The sequence below is a fragment of the Botryllus schlosseri genome, unplaced genomic scaffold, assembly GCF_051294905.1.
Source record: "Botryllus schlosseri isolate E-star unplaced genomic scaffold, Bs_hap1 Bs39a, whole genome shotgun sequence".
Classification (NCBI taxonomy): Eukaryota; Metazoa; Chordata; class Ascidiacea; order Stolidobranchia; family Styelidae; genus Botryllus; species Botryllus schlosseri.
The window spans coordinates 57,431-77,003 of record NW_027648648.1 but is presented as its reverse complement, the minus strand read 5'-3'; the positions used below and the strand labels follow the sequence as shown (position 1 = coordinate 77,003).

Below are 19,573 nucleotides of genomic sequence, written 5' to 3'. Positions count from 1 at the left end.
GAGATGGAGGATGGTAATGATGATTTTGATTAGCAATCTTGTTCATCTCTATCTCTCAAGCTCTCTCTCTCTTTCTTTCTCTCTCTCTCTCTCTCTCTCTCTCTCTCTCTATCTTTCATTCACTGGTTCACCCAAAGTCACTCAACTATGACAAGTCGTCCGAACGTATTTTCATGGAGCGAGAAATGTTGCACAACTTGATGTTTTGTAGTTGAGTGACTTTGGGTTCACCGACCCGAACGATTTGATGACTTTGTTTACGTCACGTGATTCGATTACGTCAAGAACAAAAATATCACATGATGGCTGAATCGATCTAGAAGAGGATCATCATTGGTTTGCTATATCTCTCGAGATGCCGCGATGCGGGTAAACATTCTTTGGATTACCTGGGTTTTTAGAATATGCATCAACATTCAACATAGTATAATATGCGGTAGCAAAGTATCGGGTGTCAATTAGAAACGGAGTGGCTTGTTTCGTTCGTGGTTCGTTCAGTTGAGCTCTTCAATTTCTTTTCAATTTCACTTAATATTGATTGCGACACAGTGCAAAGCTAGAAAGGTCTCCATTGGACTTGGAGTAGTCCTTAAAATCAGCGTGTACTCTGGTATACACTACAAAACATAACTTGCAGTTTAGGTCTTGATGTCATATTCATACTTGGTCTCAAGTCATATTCAGTCTTACTGATCTGATGAAGTGAGGTCTTAAAATTGAGACTGATTTAGCTTTTTAAGACCGTATTGATTGAATTGTCACAAATCATAATTATTTGGTCTTGAGATTAGACCAATAAGCCAATGTATAAAAACGCATCTTTTAAGACATATTGATCTTATTGAGACAATTTTTGATGCATCAGTTTTTTTGTCTCGTTTCCAAGACTAATTTTGCTAATAAAAAACGGTCTGTGGTCTTGAAAACCTAGCATTTTGAAGCAATTTTTTGATGCATTTGATTTGTGATGTCTTGTTTTATTATGAATTTTGCTAATCAAGGAACTGCTGCAATGGTCTGTGGTCTTATGGTGTCAATACAACTTATAATCGTCTTTGAAATCAAAATAAGATGTCCACCCTCTTCATTTGTTGAGTGAAGATAAGTGGAGCTGTCATCAGCCATATTTGAAAAATTAGTGTTTAGGGTAGTTAGGTCTATAATGAATATAATCAAAGAATTTTCAACCGTAGACCGTAAATAGGCCTATTTTTTCAAATCCAAAATTGTCTACTGCACTATAATGTGCAGCATTTCTTTTATAGCTTAAAGGCAGCCCAACTATTTCATCAAGGAGCCAGTAAAATTTGAAATGAATGTTATTTTTGAAGTAGGCTACAAGTACAAGTCGAGTCGATATACAAATTGACTCGAGTCGAGTCATTTTTAAGCAAATAAGTCAAGTCGAGTGAACGGAAAATAGCGACTCGAGTCATGACGTTGAACAACATATTGAATTGTGCAGCAAATCTTTTTGAATGTTATTATACACTTACTGAAACAATTCCATTCTTAAGCACAGCCTACGTATCATAGCTAAAATAGCAGATGTCTAGTTTTTTCGGTAGCCTGGTGAACAGTCTTAATTCAAACCAAAGTAAAAGTTACGACGACGACATGGCGAGGTGTTACAACCTTTATGTGCATCACAATGAGGCCATGGATATTGATGACGATGTCATGGAACCGACGGCGTTTCAAATTCCGACACACATGCAATGGGGGGACATACTCGGATTGGTAAGTTGGCGCTGAATAGTGGCAGTGACTCCAAATATTATATAGTCCTATAGAAGATTGCAATATAGTTTCATAGATCAGTATCGAGACTTTATAGTTCCATTGGTGTCAATCTTGAAACACAAAAGAAATTAGAGGCTGACTCAAACCGTCCGATAACCTCAATTGTCCCACCTATTTATTATACTAAAAATTACATGTACACTATACCTATATCTCCCATTTGATAGTTTATGTATCTATATCTAAATAGTAAAAAGTTCAATCATATTGTCGCAGTGGAATCAAAGTGGCTCATGTTTATTTGACACATTTTGATCAAATTAATTTTACGTGATGTTTTCATCTTCTATCAGCTATATATTTGCCCCGACTAACTTTGAAAAACCAAGACAGACATAAATACGGCCAAGTTATGACCGAAAAAACATTAAAAATTTTCAAAAAGTTGATTTTTTTCAAGTTTTAAAAATGGACCTTTAAAATTTGAAAACTGGACATAAGCTACTTTGATTCCACTGCGGCGACATGCAGACAGTTGAACAACAAAATATTGGTCGGCATTTCCAAATTGTTCTAGAATTGAAATTGTAGCCACACTTATTTTTCCAAATTAAATTAAAATTAGAATTACTGAATTCGCAAAAACTTTCCAATTTAATTTAATCCTGAACTAGAAAGAAATGGTGATAAATATTTGTAGCGCTTGATGAGGGGGCGTCGAGTCGAAAAAGGTTGGGAACCACTGTTTCGTATGCCGTGATACAAGCAATTGAGGTTTCAAGGCTTCCACAACGGACAATAGGCCTAGTATCGAAAGCATACTTCTCGTTGATAAATCAGCTCTTAGTTGCTAGGAGCGTATCATTTTAGTACTCGAATAAGTTATCTTTCGTTACTCGGCATTGATCATAACAATTAGTAGTGGAATCAGAGGCTTTTACCCCACTGGCAGTTTTCAGGCCTTTCATTTTCTGCCACCACAACGTACAGTTTTGACATGTCTTGAAAACCTTCGTTACTGAACATCTCTGGAAACTACAACAGGAATATTCTACTCTGTAAATACTTTGTTGTAAGATTTCCTCTGTGAAGTTCTGTTATTTTAAATTGTGACAGATCAAAGCCCTTTGTCGGAGAGGCCTTTGATTGTAGCCGCGCCGTCCGATACCGAGGAGGAGCCGAAGACTTTAGAGAACGAAGTCGATCAGACGCAGGAAGAAGTCGAGGTCAGCCGTTAACCCGTTTGTAGCTTTTCGCGGTCGTAAAGACGCATTTAGATTTGTCGGAAGGGTCGCATACTGTTAACAGTTGATTGGAATTGTGTGAATCATCTTGGCGACTAACACAAATAGATGCAATGTTCAGAAATGTATTGTTCACCACGATATGGGTGCTATTTTGTCCGGTCGTTTTGACAATTTCATTCACACATGTGATGGAATCATCCCGAAACTGCCTTCCATTTACCAAAATCCAAAGTGTCAAAGTTGAATGGTTTCAGCTAAAAATGTGTTTTAATTGAAGTAGAAATAATCATCTAACATAAACGCTTGAGTAGTGCAAGTAAGTAATACGTACTCGAGTATAGAACTACTGCATTACTGACCACTTGATACTTTACCCAAGTAGAAGTAGTTCCATGAATGAAGTAATGAACCGACGTGGATAGAATATGTTTGCCCTGTAGACGCATGCAATTATGACGGTAACAATGCGTGCGTTTTATTGACAGAACGATATTGAGAACTTCACGGAGCCGCACACGCATTCTTTCAGTTCCGACGAGGAAAGCGACGCCGAAGATGAGGTTTGTATTATTCTATTGAAATTAAATTCAACGGTATGCTTGTTTCCGGTAGAATTTGCCATACAAAATTTGAAGTGGGATTTTGTGTCTTGTGCTGTCAACAGGTGTGGTTAAATATGATAGCGTAATGGTGAAGCGAATTTAACGGCGCTTATTCAAAAGTCTCTTTCACATACAACTTATCCGAAATGAGTTGTAGGCTACGTTTAAACAGCTTCATATAACTAGGCGATTATTCAAATCCAACTTTTGACATTTTTTGACCTTGTGTATGTAAATCAGGTGTTTTCCCACATAATATAAGAATTGTACTAGTTATCTTCATATCTGGTTGGAACTGTCTGTCCTTACGAAATGGTTTGACCTGGAAAAACTTTTTTGACATATTTTTACATGAAAAAAACTTCATTCTACCCAAATCTTGCCCTATGAAGAATTCCAGTAGTCACATCACGTATGATAGTAGAAATAATACAAATTTGTTGTAGTGCAACGAAAGATACTTTCCTACATTCTCGGGTAGAAAGTGTCTGACCTTCCTGAGTAGCTTGCCAAGAATGGAGGAAGAACGTTCGACAGCAGCAATTGTGGTCGTTGCCCCGAATATTTTAATGACTTCTTCTTCAATGACTTCTTGTTCTGCGCTATCTGTTCATTTATAAATAGATGAATAATTTCCTTGTCAACCAATTGACTTAGGGCTTAACTGTCGATTATTATTACAGCCAGAAGATAGTGGATCTGAAGTGGCCGAACCGGAGAGGGCCAGCTCCGAAGATCTGCAAAGCGTGGACTACGCCTTGGAGGAGGAGCCGCCCTCTATGATGTCATTTGTGGTCGTACCACTGCCGGATTGCTTCGACGTGAACAAGCCTCTCAACGAGTCGCAGTACACCGAAGAAGGTTTGACAACTAGAATATTTTCAGCAGTATTCAAATTAGGATTGGAATGATAGCTACACATTTTTTTCAGTATCAGAATTAGTGAATTCGCAAAACATGATAATTGAATTAAATGTCTAATTGGTAAGAATTACAATAATAATCGAGTTCCAATTCATATCAAACAGGAAATCATACTCATAAGCGTGAGACTGGCGAATGTCTGTACAGCAAGCTTGGCTTGTTAGTCAATATACGGTTTTCGTGTAGCTATTTGAGGGAAACCGATAAATTGATATAAATTATAATTGGATCATAGGAAATTTCACAAATTAGATTGAAAGAATTAGAGCACACAAACATTTCACTCCAATTACGCTAATTAGACAACTAGAATTACTTAGTTATCCAAATCCGGCTAGTGTCAGAGATGGGCAGATTCAATATTTTTTTAAATTTAAAATTTTTTTAATAATTTTATTTTACAAATTCAATTTTTTTAATTCAGACGCAAGCGTAGACTCCGCGGCGGGGCAAGAAAAAGACGTAGCCTCGCCGCAAAACGAAGAATCTCAACCTGGGTCCGTGACCCGCCCCGAGAATGCGTCCCTCCCCGAAACGGAGACCCTCCCGAAATCGACCGCCCCACACATCGTAATACCACCCAACCCAGACACAACCGGTCCGCCATCGAGCGGGGGTGTCACCCCTCAGTCTGTCGATAATGAATCGCTGACCGAACGTATTCATAAAGAATTTGACGAGTTTTTGGCCAACCCGGACCATCCCGTGGAGTGCCCCGCCACAAAACCAAAAGTCCCGATGAACCAAATGTCATCCGCGTCGCCGGCTAAAATCGTGCTTTATGCGCAAGAACCGAAACCAGTCCCGAATTCTGTGTTGAATGTCGACGCCCCGTACCGAATCCCGAATTCAACCACTGCCCCGCCGTTCCCGCCTTTTGAACAAGGTTGGGCTCGAAACCCGATTCCAGTACCACAGTCTGTCGTCGATAGCGACCCGTCGTCAGGTGAAAAACCAGTTCCAGCCCCTCGGGGCACCGCCGGGGCTAGTCAGCCGACCTTGGAGTTTGCAGGGGTGTTTCCGACCGAGCCATTTGCGGTGGCGTCTCCGAGTCATAGTATACAGGACGACAGACAGACGCAGGAGAGATTGCGTCTGCCCAGAATACCGAGTCTTGAAACCGTAAGTTTCGCATTTTCTTAAATATCAAGTTTCTCACCATTTTGTAAAAGGTTACCTGAATATTTTTCATATTTAAAAAAAAAAATATATCCTGAACATCATCAGATTCGCATTTTCTGAAGTTTGAAGTATGAATTAATTTTGCAATTTTCAATTTTGAAATTTTCCAAATCTAAAACTTACCCTCGATATCGTAAGTTTCGTGTTTTTTGAAATTTGAAATGTTTTTCACACTCTGGAGAAGAGAAAAATAACAAGAATATCGTCAGATTTGCATTTTTTGAAATCCGAAGTATGAAATTTTTTCTCATGTCAAAAAATTACCATCGATATCGTCAGTTTCATATTTTAAAAATAAAGAATTTTGAATAATTGTCCACAGAGGTATTCGATTTTGCCTCTCTGGTTGACTTTACTCGAGCGCCAACGATATTTTTATCAATTGCATTGTTCCTTTCCAGGACGGAGCAGTTTCCGCAGACGGCCCCGGGTCATCCGACGATCAGGACCACGAAATATTCCACACGCCGCCCCCGAGCTTCCAGACCAGGCGCTATCAGGAGGTTGAGTTGGGCCCTCTCGACCAACTCTACGAGATGGGCTTTCACGACCTTGACTTGAACAGGGACATTTTCAACCAGTGCGCGGGTGACCTGACCCGCACCGTGCAGGCGTTAGTGTTGCGGGCCGACGCAGAACAGCAGTACGATGAAACGGCTTGAAAAATGGGCTAAATTCAGGCCTTCGGATGCATTTCTTTGTGTGTAAATTCGATTTTGTTTGTAAGATATGTAATCCTTGATGATTTGCACGGCATTTTCGAGTTACAGACTGTCTGTAAAAAAAAAAACCGCTTGAATACTGTTGAAGCGTAAAAGTACTCCCTCTGCCAAGAATCAGTATTATGACCGGAGGCGTAATTTTACCTTAACCGTGGTGGAGAATTAGTCCTGTGAATTTCGAAACGTTGTGTACCAGCGAAGGCTTGCTCTCGATGATTGAACGTTAAATCGTCCAAGTCCGCGTTACGTAGGGGTACCATACGTCCTCTTTTTTGACAGTTTTGAAAGTGTCAACGGAGGATGCCCAAATGTCCTCTTTTTAGAAAATTTTGGTTAAATTTATGTTAAAATTCAACGGCGATATAGGAAATCAGTACTCAAGTAACGTTACGGCGGGCCTTTCGGGAGTTGACTCCAACGACGAATTCAATCAAAGTGTGTATTTCTGGAGTCGAGTCGGAAAAATGACCTTTTTTTTAGTCAACCAACTACAAACTCCCAATAAATTTACCAATTTTTTTCGGGATTTTACCCCTATACTGTAAGTCCGGTGATCTTTAAAAAGTGTCCTCTTTTCAGATTCCCAAAATACGGTAACTCCAGCTTTGCGTAATTTTCCGCACTTAGCTCGCAGTCCAAATGGCGCCCTTTATGTGGGAGCGAGCGATGCTATTTGTTTGGCTGGTGTTTTTCTTTGATTTCCTGTGCAATAGGATTGTTACAGGCACATATTTTCCGGTTATTACAACTTTTGCTGTATAAGGAGTAGCAAGGGTATCGACCAGCCCGTACAAGCTGGGTGAAGTGTGTTTCGCATGATACCTGCTTTCATTTATTGAATTTTCAACTAAATGTCCGGATAGTTGTGTGATATCATTGATTTATGTGAATCTGCACTGTACCGTTTGTCTGTTACAATTTTGATGTGTGTACATTTCGACTTTTATCTGTGCTTTTGTCTGAAAACTTGTATAAACATTAAACAATGACGGTTGTTAGTAGGTAAGAGCCTCTAATTCAAGTGCAAGATGCTTGTGAAAGGACAAAAGTTTGATACTAGGACTGAGGTTGCGTCAGGGAAATCTCTGTGGATTGAGTTGTTGGAGAGATACACGAGTGAGCTACATACATAGTGTATATATAGGCCTGTCTCCGTAGAGACTAAGAGCATCGTCACCAACGTGATTAATACATCCATTTAAAAAAGCATCAACGATTCACAGCTACAGATTACATTTCCTGTGATAAGCTTTTAAGAATGTCTTCATATCTTGGGTATTTTGTGGTAAATATTGTCCGTCAACCCCACGGAAAACGATTGTACGTTGTACCGCATTGCAAGACGCGCGGAACATTGCATAATGACACTAGATACTGCATGAATGATGTGTCTCATCCACGGTTCACACAAGATACTGTTATTTGGTTCGGGTACCGAGAGCCATATGTTAGCTTAGTGAAGCGTGACAACCGGTACGCCATTTAAATCATTTCATTGCAAACATCGAGTCGTTTTGTTTTGTGTGAAAATCCGTGTCTCCGTAAATTGTAATCAAAAAAATGTCGACGATGAGTGAAGAAAGGGAGGAATTACCCAATTTGCCGTCAGAGACATCGAGGGGAAGCTCCGTCTCAACTGAGCTGCAGGTGGGATATGTTTCGCTTTTTGTAATGGCGTGTGGACTAATTTGGTATAATAAGCATCAGCGAACAGATTATTGTTCATTTGCTTGCCAACCGTGTCGTATCAACCAAATTGACTAATGAATGATTAGAATAATCATAAACACTGTTGGAGCAGTGGTATACTGGCATCGCACAAGGTTCACTGACACGGTCTGCATAATAGCAGCTATGCAATGTATAGTATGGGTGGATTTCTAATTGGGAGGTGACGCTGGACTTGTGTATAGGGTTGGAATAGTCGTTTAAATGGATTCTAGTGATGGAATTGGGTTTGATTTACTTCAGAGGTTGGGAAGAGGACATATTAAGCCAGGCCAGGTTTGGTTTGGGTTAACCTCTACCCTAACCCCGAAACTAACCTCTGACTCAACATTATAACACTACTCCTGACATAACCGTTACCCAATGATAACATAACACATGCAAATGAATCCAAAAGCTCGACTTAACCAAACCCACCTCATATTTATATACATAACCCTATACCAGAAAATCGAAAAATCTCGCAATCATCAAAATATGTGGATGTTGTCATTTGTCACCAATGTATATGATGTCATTTCGGACATAAATATAGCCAATTTCACTCCACTCCTATATCTGTGGTCTGTCGGACAGACTGTATGTCATGTAGGCCTATATTTACTAAAATATGCGCAATTATCTTAAATATGACTCAGATTGTCGAAATCAGATTAGAATCAGGATTACTGGAGTTGCCAAGAGAAGAATGTTGCATAACAATTTTTGCTCAATTCCAATGGCTAAAAGCGGAGTTATTGCATTTTATAGTTTTAAATTTGCAAGTATAGCATTGACGGTGTGAAAACCCAGAATTATGAATGAAAAACTGAAATAACTTTGCTTCTAAGGGTTGGAATTGTGTCAAACTCGTTCTGCACCATACAGTTCTCTGGTAGTGTTTTCAAGAAGAGCAGACATTCGAATTGAAATTAGGGCGTAGAAACTTTTCTCAAATAAGATTAGAATTACTTTATCCGCTTTTGCGTTAATTAGCTTAATTATCTAGTTGTCCAAGTCAGTGTTTGAACTGGTTTCTCTCTCAGTGAAGACCAGATCCTACATTATTGTCATGAAACTTAACATTGCAATGATTTCTCGTCTAATTCATTTTACAGGAAGAGTATGACGAGCTCATAAAGTATGCAATTGTGACTCCGAAATGGAACCCAAGTACAGTCGCTACGGAGTCTACTATCTTGCCGCAACTTCGATTATCTGGTGTTGACCAATAGCCGTTGACCACTATCGGAGAATATTCCAGTGAGTATTGTATTGCGTCCTTGAAAGAAGTGGGCAGTAACAAAATACTTGTACTTTTTCGGGATGCACAAGAAAGTACTTGACTTGACTTGAGTCAATTTTTCGAATGCTTTCGAGTCATTGTGCATGATTTGACACTAGGACGTCCAAGACAGCCATTTCATTGTAACTTCGAAGAATAGTAAGGTCACCACATGATTGGTATTACGTCTATCGGTCCTGATACTTGGAAAATAGGGCCAGAAACTGTTGAGACTGAAGAAAATTATGATATTATGAACGCGAGCCATTCTATATCACTTAAGCAGAGTTGAAAAAGTTTGCTGAACCGCATTGAACTGAAACTGATCAGTAAGCATATTGACTTGGGCTCGAGTCAAAACACTATGACTCGAACTTGACCCTCTAGTAGCGAACTTGGACTCGGACTTGACTCGGAGGTGAATTGGAGGGACTCGACTTGACTCGAGTCAAAACTAGAAAAGCGAGATTGGCTTGTGACTCGCGACCTTGTGACTTAGTTGCAACCCTGGTTTCTGGAAAAAGCAGGCTACTCGCTCTATATACTTTGGACTCTTTATAATTTGAATTTTAAATAGCATAAAGTACTTTTGGGATATGTTTCCATGTTGTGACTGCAAGCGAGATTGTTTTAAATAGCCTCCACCAAATTTCTAAGCAATATTTCGCTGAGTCGATCTGAGACGAGATAGATAAGATTAATATCTTGGTCAATTTCACACTATATTCAACGCCCACCCACAAAGCAATGATATTATTTATTGGTGAAGTTACCATGAATGACCAGGATCTTAATTTTATAGAATATTTTGCGAGTAGCCACATTCGACCATATGTACTTCTTGAAACTACTTGAGTACATGCCAGGCCCTTCATATCTACTCCCGCTTGAAGTAGTTTGACATATTTTGCAAATCTCTCCTTGTATTTGTTGTAAAGCAGTAGAAATGTACAGCTTTACTTTCATACTACTTGAGTACCATACCAAACTGTGATTACTTGGAGCCTGTCTGGTAATCGACAGTGTTTGTGTGTTATTTTACGATACTATTTTCGTACACAGCTGGCTCAACGGTAACCACTCGTTCGACACACATAGAGGAAGACAGCGCTGTCGGTAGCGAAGAGCCAGAGACAGCTAGAAGGCAGACGGAGAATTGGCGGCCAGGTAACGATATTCAAACGTGAACTGTTGAGATTTCTAGAATTGGATCGATCATGACATTGATTTTTGAAGTTTTTGTGGCTGGCGTCGGTTGTTTTTTATGCAAGTGCCAAAACTCCGACGTGGTGACACTTCGTTAAATACTGTTCAGTAACACAAAATTAATGTTCCTGTTTTGTGTCTTATAGTAGGATGTGGTGAGAATGGCTTGTTTTTTAGCATTCGATTGCAGTTCGTTTTGAATGTACGGTACTTGTGATGAATTATAACAATCGAGATGTCAGCCTGAGTGGCATTTCAGTATTACCCTATCTTTGCACGGTAGGCATACTTTATATATATAATGCATAGTTCAGGTTGAGGGTATTCATGTTTGAACGACCGGTGGCAAAGGAAAGCCCCCAACCTCTTTTTTCTCTGCCCCGTTGCTGAATATTCACTCAATTAACACTCGCCAATTCAAAATGAGGCAACCTACGCATTAGGGGTGTTCAAAAATGACTTCTTTTCTCAAATTGTACTGGCTACTTGATAAAATTGTTAGGTTACCTAATTTAGGCCTACACACCAAATGTGGTTCAATTCCAGCCAGTAGCCGCATTGCTACAGGAGAAGAAAGCTCCTATTTATTATATCAAAATGAATTGACAACAATTTCAAAATTTTCTGTTCACCCCATGAAAGGCTTGGGTTGTCTATAGAAACGATGTTCACCAAATTTGGTTCAATTCCAACCAGCGGAAGCGAAGTTATTGCCGTCGAAATATTTGGATTTGAATAAAATAGCATTTCCGGTATCTGAAGAGTTGGTCACCGTAAATACTATTTTATTGATAATCCAAATTTTTCGACGGCAATAACTCCGCTTCCACTGGTTGGAATTAAACAAATTTGGTGAACATCATTTCTATAGACAACCTAACCCTTTCATGGGGTGAACAGAAAATTTTGAAGTTTTTGTTTATTTATTTTTATCCAATAAATAGAAACTTTCTTCTCCTGTAGCGATGCGGCTACTGGCTGGAATTGAACCAAATTTGGTGTGTAGGCCTAAATTAGGTAACCTAACAATTTCATCAAGTAGCCAGTACAATTTGGGGAAAAAAGTCATTTTCGAACACCCCTACTATGCATACTCAACGATGCTCCACAATTCATTCTGTCTTTTAATTGGGTCTGATTTTTGTCTGCTTAATTCAGAAGAGCACACACCCAGACCGATGCCATCTCCAGGCCGGACCCTGTACCGCGGCCCCATGCTTTCACCCTCACCCACCTCAGCGTCGGACCGATCCGACCCCATTTCAAGACAGCCGGTCGCTATCTCGACATACTTGAAGGACCCAAAGATGGGTAAAGAAGGGTCATATAGACACAAGGACCCACATATGGTGCGCATGAACGAGCGTTTGGATCAGTGGCACGGAAAATTGAAGACTATGGTTTTGGTGAGTTTTAGTGAGTCTCTGATTGCAATGACTTATTCACGAGTCCATGAATTAATGATGTTCTCTGGCCTGCGTGAGAATATGGTGATGGCCTGCTGTTGAATAATATATTCGTATTGAAGTAAACCTGAGCAATTTTGGCTGAGATCATCGGGGGTAATTGTCAGCAACTGGTAAAGAACATTGTTGATCAGTGATTTCCAACCGCGGCTCCAATTGACCTCTGAATATGCCACAAAAACATGATAGACGACAGTTGTTGTTTGTTTCTATAAACAGATATAGTCAATTTCAGTATATAAATGCTAAAATGAGGAATATTAGTATGTCTTGAGGCCGCTGTGGATGAATTCCCGGCAGACAAGGTCACAAGGATATATCTCAAGTTCTGCGGGTTATAGGCCTTTGTATATCGTCTCTGTGAAGAGTAAATTACAACACAATTTTGCTAACATGAAAATAATGAAAAAAAATTTGCAATGAGTCTACTATTACTCAGCGTATAATCTCCCGCAAACTTGTGCAACAATTGCTGGAATGTATGAAGAGCTATCACATACCGACATAATAATATGTTGTAGTAATGATGATATGCATTTACACTTTATTTCAATGTATAGCACTCGCCAATCTGCGTCTATCAATGCTAAAATACCTTAAATTTTTGTAGCCTACTCGAGTGTTTCCATGCGGCTCCATACGTACTCTGAAGTTTTGAATGCGGCTCCGAGATCCAAAAAGGCAGGGTACCGCTGGCATATGGTATACAATTGAATAGTAAACAGGACTAAATATTGAAATAAACCGGTATATGAACCTGAATTTTTTTATTGAAGTTCTGTTCCTCCAGGAAGCTCTTCAAATGATAATATGAATATACATCGAGGGTTGATGTTATTTTTTCTGACCGTGAAAAAGTTTGTAAACTCTCGTACTATATTTTCCGCAGGCCGAGCTGAGTCAGACTCAAATTTCTATCGACGAGGAGCACCGCAGAAACGTGAACGAGATGGAACAGAGCCACAAATCCGACGTGGACAAGCTACAGGTGACCTCTTTTACCAGAAAATACGTGGTGATATTCTCGCCAATCTTTCATCCATGCCCCAAAACGATTTTACGGTCTGGCGTACATCTTAATTCACAACGAGATGTGCTTCCTATGACTGTCATGAATCATTGAATCAATGTTCCCCATGAAGATGTCATAATTTATGTTGTTTCACGTGATCTCCGCTAAACTAGATATACTGACGTCAGAGATACAATAGTTTAGAATTAGTTTAGCGAATCTTAGAAGCACCCTGTAGCTTAGATCCCAAACTTAAATCGGAACCCGCTGCCCTAGCCTATTCTGGTAAGCTTTTAGATTATTTCGGATTATAATTAGAATAACCGAATTCCAAAAATCTTGTAATTTTATCTAAATTACAAAATAGAAAGAATTACAACAAAAAGTAAATTGAGTTTATGAAATCGGATTGATTGCATTATCATAAGCACGAGAACGGCAAGTGTTCGTACACCAAGGTTGTCTCGTACAATGACAGTTCTTCGTGGCATTTTCAGGAAGACCAGAAATTAGATTGGAACTAAAATTGAAGTATACAAACATTTCACAAATCAGTTAAGAATCAGACTAGGCTACTATCATATAGCTCTAATTTGTCTGATTAAACAGTTACCGTAATTTTCCGAATATAGTGCGCCCCCATGTATAATACGCACCCTTAAAATGACGTGTATATTCTGGGAAAAAGCCTGTACCCGTGTATAGTACACACCCTGCATTCGCAGTCCATGAGTACATGAATAGTTGTGTTTTAGTACGCGATGTTGTTCTGTTTTGCGATGTCACTGTCGAACAATCATGACATAATGATCGCTAATCATAATACAATTAACGGCATTGTCTCTAAACTAGATAGATAGTCGCCAAAACCTGTGAGGTCGGCGACGTGATAGCTTAGGCTAGCGACACACGACATCTTGCGCACGTGGCCCATTACAATTACAGATGTCCGATTGCTGAGACGAACGGTTATGTCGCGCGCACCAGTCCTGTTGGAGATGCGACTGATTACGCAAGCGATTATATCTCGCGCACATGGCGGCTGTGTATGCGATTGTTAAGGCCTGTCGTTGACGCGATGAATCAACAAGGATCGCCCACACGCTTGTAGTAATTAGCGACCTAATTTCGCTCGCGTGCAAATGGCAGACCAACTCAGTAAGAGATCGCGTGCTTTGCAGACGACTCTCGTGAATTAGAAACTCGTTTTTCGTTAATTGGCAACACGCTTCTCCATTTGGCAGCGCGTTTCACTCTATATGCTAGTATTGGTTACCCAACATTTCCGCATGGTGACGCGATGAAAAACGACAGTTGAACATGCAACTGGAGCATATGACTTTATAACCCCCAAATTACCCCCAGATCAAGCCTTGTTCTTAACCAAAACTTAACTTTTACCCGCATGCTCAAATGTAGCATTCCGAAGTGTCACGTGCGCATAATAATGTCCACGAACCACTAGTACCGCAGCACCTTGCTCCGAATGTGGTATGAATGTGTTTTCCAAATCAGAAGTTCTTTCTGGCTGACACTAGGACTGATTGTCAACTGGCTGTTCTTTTCGGCAAAATCAAGATTAGATGGTGATGGTGACCTCGCTGTGAACTTATAATGCAAACGAAGGCGCGACAGCCTAGAATGAACATCTGAACGAGCGTAGAGCTATTTGAAAATTTTGGGTTGGCATAAATTCTTTACTCATGACTGTAATGTCACAATCGGAAAACGCTTCTGTCCTGACTTTGCTATGCAACTGGGTGTAAGCATTTCATTCGAAAATGCCTATCACATCAGTGCTACGGTGTGAGTTCTGTGAAAAGGATGAATTTGCAATTATTCTCGATTTATAATAAGCGTTGACTTGCGCAAACCACGAATGGTTTTCTGAATTCGAATACGTATCAGGCAAGGCTCGCCCTGTTTTAGCGAAAAACCTGTTCTTGAATTTTTTCATGCCTCGCACCTGATTTTTATGGCTTCCGTACGTTGTCATTTTCACCTTCTACTGCTTTTCAGGGATGGATGGTCCGTTCTGGTCCACGGCTCGGAAGGCTTCGACTCTACCCTCACTGTGACGTCGCTGGCTCAAGTCATTCTCGATCCGGAGTGCAGAACGATTCGGTGATTTCTAACGCTGATCGACCAGGAATGGCTGCGGGCCGGTCATCCCTTTGGCGAGAGAATGTCGCGCGGCCCGTACAGGTGAGGGCCAAGCTTAAGAGGCAGAGATGAGCATTGATTTGGATTTGAAATGACAAAATTTTAAGATTTTGGCTGGATTAGGGTTTGAATTTGGACGTAAGAACTCCATTAATTTACTAGTTTTGTGATACTTTTGAAAAAAAAATCTGTCATTAGGGGGATACGAACTTCGACATGACGATAGTGAGTGAATTCTGGATTTAGATTTATGCATGTATTTGAATGTCAAATCTGGACCGCTGTCTCGTCGGTGGAATTCGGGACTATGCCACAAATTCTACTCAATTACGAGTACATAACGATGGTTTTCAAGATAAGACGAAAGTGCCAGAAGTAGAAAACGAAGTGTGTGACAATTACTGGGCGGTTTAGGGAAGTGAATGGGGCAAGGGCTCACATACCTTTGTTGGTGAATGGTGATCGCTTTGACAATCATAAGATGCGTCTTTGCGACTAACGAAGGTTGACTAATTTATGATGCTAACTTCTACTTTAGCTCAATGGCTACTTTGACCAAGTTTGCATGCCGCTACATGGCACAGTTGTTACGATAATTTCACTTTTAAATGCAAATCTATCAGAACTGACATGCTACTAGGCGAAAACGGAAGTAGTCTATAAATGCAACCTACTCAAATAAATAAGTTTAAAAAACTAAAGGTACTCTACCATCAACTACTGGCTGAGTGCGTTTTTTTGGCAGCAATAACAAGCAGCGGAGCGAGGGACCGATTTTTCCGATATTTCTGGAATGCGTGTTTCAAGTGCTACAGCAGTTTCCGTTGTCGTTTGAGTTTACGTCGATGCTGCTCGTGGATCTGCGCCACCACTGCTATTCGTCGCAGTTCGGGACGTTTCTCTTCAACAGCGTGCAGGAAAGGTGCGTCGCTCGGTTTTGTTTTGGTGCGCGTTTGCTTTGTGGATTGTGTTGACTCAAGTCCGGAGTAGAGCCCTACCGATATATCAATATTTATTAACCCGTCCAATGTTTTGAGTGAGTGGACACCTTCTGATATCAGATTTTTGTACCGATATACCTGTATAACAGATATTTGCTGACAAACTGATATTTTCCACCGCAAAATGTGCCATATTTCAAACTTGAAATACTTGTACTTGTTGGACTTGTAATTTGTTACACTAGTGTCGATTCGCCAAAAAGAAAGCATTCAGGATAGCATTTCCTGCATTTTCACCACTGAGTGAAGTTATACCGTCATCATAAATTGGTTCTACCGAACTTGGAAACATAACTTAACACTCGTACCCTAAACTCGTTACCTTCAACTTCACATAAAACTCCTCATACATATCTCCAGCATGAGTACTTTCTATTAAAGGTAGAAGTAGTTTAGGAATTTAAAAGCCTAACAATTCAGTTTTTGCATCCTGTCGCTAGTAACCTACTATAAAAGTCGCAAATTCTTTGTAGGTTGCGAGCGAAGCTACAGAGCAAGACGGTCTCGCTATGGAGCTTTATTCTTTCGCCATCCGAATTCGGCAAATATGTGAATCCGCTATATAGGAAAAATAATAGCGTTATATGGCCGTCTGTAGCACCGCAGAGTTTGGAATTTTGGGAAGGTAAGTGTGCTGAAGTCGTGCAAGTCGGTTTTACAATACTTCCCACGTCAATTTTCTAGCAATAATACATCTTGTCTCGATATGATAACGTAGCATATGCCAATGCTACAATCGTAAGTGAGGCGTGCAACTGGTTGAGCAGTTGCAAATACCAATGTATGTTTGAGTGATATCCCGAAATGGACTTTTGGATAATTTGCACCTTCACAAAATAAGATTTTTTTATCCAAGCCGCGATATGGTCGGTAAATTTCTGTGTCCAGGAACTGGTAGATGTAGAGACGAGGGAAAATGTTTGATTTAATAAATAATAATACATAACTCCCACTATGAGCATGCGTATCTAAGTCATGTCAGTGCCGAGGTTTTGCCAATTGCAACGTCATTGAAATTTTTGTGTACTTACACAACGAATATGCATTCTAGTTGCTTCGTATATAAAATATTACCGCCGTATAAATTCTTTATCGCTTGAAACTGGAAGTGTAATCGTCTTCGACATCACTTTGTCACAATTGGGCAAACGAATGAAAGACTATTTATACTTGGGACTGTGCGGTTCCCTATGCATTGAAAAAGAGTATCATGTCAATATACTGACAGGAAGTATTGTTTTGTTTTCGGAAGGAATTGCTGTATCTCCTACCTTATCACAATTTCTAATTGTAGTTCTTGTTTGAATTCTGTTCTTTTCGGTGCAATCCATCATCATCATCTTATGACTGTGTAATCTCAGAGTACTACATCCCCGATCTGAATCCGCCGAACCCAACTCTGGACAGGGTGCGAACGCTCCAGAATCACAGAATGGAACTTGAACTTTTACGAGCGCAAGTGTCTCAAACAGCCGACACGAGCGGTGACAACGGGCTCGGGAACATCCAGACCTTGGTAGATGTGAACCAAGCTAAATCGGAGGAAGAATCCGGCATAACACCACGGCGTCCGAGTCCGTCGCTTGTACTAAGGAGGCGCCTTCATCTACTTCAGAGACACCGATGGCAACGCCTGACACAGAATCCCAGAGCTGTTTCTACGTCCCGATTGCCGGCGACACCTCATATAACAAGTAGTCGGACAGTTTCTCTGTAAATTCCCAACCTGATTTGTTGGAGAATCTTTTGTCTTTTGTAAATAACGGAGATCACGGTAGCGGCTCGACCGCAGACGCCCAAAATCTACCCGATTTGGACGATCTCGCTATAGACAGCCCTGAATCGGGCAGCCCCGAAGCTGTGTCGCCAACGCCAAGTTTAGCGAGTAATTTAGTGGTAATATTTATGCTGTGTCGAGAAATTTTAATGCATTCTATATTGTGATTTCCTATCTACCAATAACTATGTGCACTTTACTGGCGGTGGCGATGGAAATCTTGTGGACAATGTGGTATACACAATGGATATTCTGGTTATGTCGAATCTTGGAAGTCTTGTTCCGGGTTGTTCCCCAAGTGCTTGAAAATATTGCCTGGGAATGAACCGCCTGTAAAATTTTTGCTGAATCTTTTGGACTGTAAGAATTGCGTTCCTGCGATGCCTGGTCTGAATGTCGTATGTGCAATAGAAAATTCTAAAAGTAGCTGTATCGTTTGTGTTGCTGCAGTGCATATAGATATCCTTATCAGAGCATTGCGAGTGTTTGGATCGGATATGACCAGGGAAACGATTATGTCTGTCCTGTCCAGGCTTTTGTGTGATATACTGTCGTCAAGGACTTAAGGGCGTACCGCGTAGGCAGTGGTCGGAAATGATTTCCTCACGAAGTCTTGTGAAGTCAGCGAACCGGCGATCATTGCTCTGTACACGTGTACAGTCAATCACGTTTTGTGACAGAACCGGCTTTCACTATTGGGCGCAGGGATATGCATACTAATGCCTCGGATCATTGAACTACCAAGCGTGTAGGCTACTTAGCCGAGTTCTGATACGTAATGCGTCATCGTTAGTGCCCATTCACACACCTGTTAACTATTCCAAAAACCGGGAGTGGCAGTAGGTTGCATTGCAATACACGAATGCAAGGATTTATTGCATTGTTGGAATATGTTAGTGAATTAGCATCTTGAGTGCTATGAGTTGGAAGAAAGGACGTTATCGCGGATCCTGTATAATGTATAGCCTACAGAAGTGCAGGAAAGTTATGAAATACGAATAAGTGGAAGCTGAAAAAGTTGAGACGCCCAGTGATAGGAATGCGGAATGTAATAATTTTATAGGTATTATGGTACTTAGAGCCCGACCGATATTGGATTTTTGAGCCGATACCGATAAAACCGATATCCAGCACCTTCACCGATAACCCCGATATATTCAGCCGATATTCAAAAGATATGGCATCTAGCTCAAGGCACATATTTAACACCTCAAGAGTATTTCTTTGAACAGATTTACAGCCATTGCCATGCTTGAACATGAAAGGAATGATCTATAATAAATATATTAATAGCACCAGTCTAGCAGTTGCAGATTACAGTTCACAAAGCATAATTTCTCGCCCCTCTCTCCAGGGAGTGAACTTCTGTGGTCTTCATAAATGATGCATGTAGTACTAAACACATTGAGTGGGCTTTCACTTGGTACCATAGTTAGTGGCAGAGCAAGAATTGGAAATCTTTCTTTATTCCGGTTCCACCACTCCGCTGCAGGGGATCTTTCCTTCAATGGTTCCACCAAATATTGATATTCTTCT

The 19,573-nt window shown here is 40.4% G+C and overlaps 3 protein-coding genes across 3 annotated transcripts; all 3 read left to right on the top strand.

The window, feature by feature from the left end:
- The first annotated feature begins 3 nt into the window (after positions 1–3).
- On the top strand, positions 4–7,426 carry LOC145460051 (uncharacterized). Its single transcript, XM_080338457.1, has 6 exons — positions 4–13; positions 2,860–2,969; positions 3,476–3,550; positions 4,276–4,453; positions 4,941–5,638; positions 6,100–7,426. The coding sequence occupies exons 1-6, from the start codon at positions 4–6 to the stop codon at positions 6,358–6,360; spliced, it is 1,332 nt and encodes a 443-aa protein (XP_080194583.1). The 3' UTR covers positions 6,361–7,426.
- A 483-nt stretch (positions 7,427–7,909) lies between these two features.
- LOC145460044 (uncharacterized) lies at positions 7,910–13,328 on the top strand. Its single transcript, XM_080338450.1, has 5 exons — positions 7,910–8,067; positions 9,246–9,390; positions 10,475–10,579; positions 11,777–12,024; positions 12,974–13,328. The coding sequence occupies exons 4-5, from the start codon at positions 11,797–11,799 to the stop codon at positions 13,205–13,207; spliced, it is 462 nt and encodes a 153-aa protein (XP_080194576.1). The 5' UTR covers positions 7,910–8,067; positions 9,246–9,390; positions 10,475–10,579; positions 11,777–11,796; the 3' UTR covers positions 13,208–13,328.
- Positions 13,329–14,799: 1,471 nt separating this feature from the next.
- LOC145460050 (myotubularin-related protein 9-like) lies at positions 14,800–18,322 on the top strand. Its single transcript, XM_080338456.1, has 5 exons — positions 14,800–14,858; positions 15,116–15,220; positions 16,005–16,181; positions 16,734–16,885; positions 17,622–18,322. The coding sequence occupies exons 1-5, from the start codon at positions 14,800–14,802 to the stop codon at positions 17,975–17,977; spliced, it is 849 nt and encodes a 282-aa protein (XP_080194582.1). The 3' UTR covers positions 17,978–18,322.
- The last annotated feature ends 1,251 nt before the right edge of the window (positions 18,323–19,573 follow it).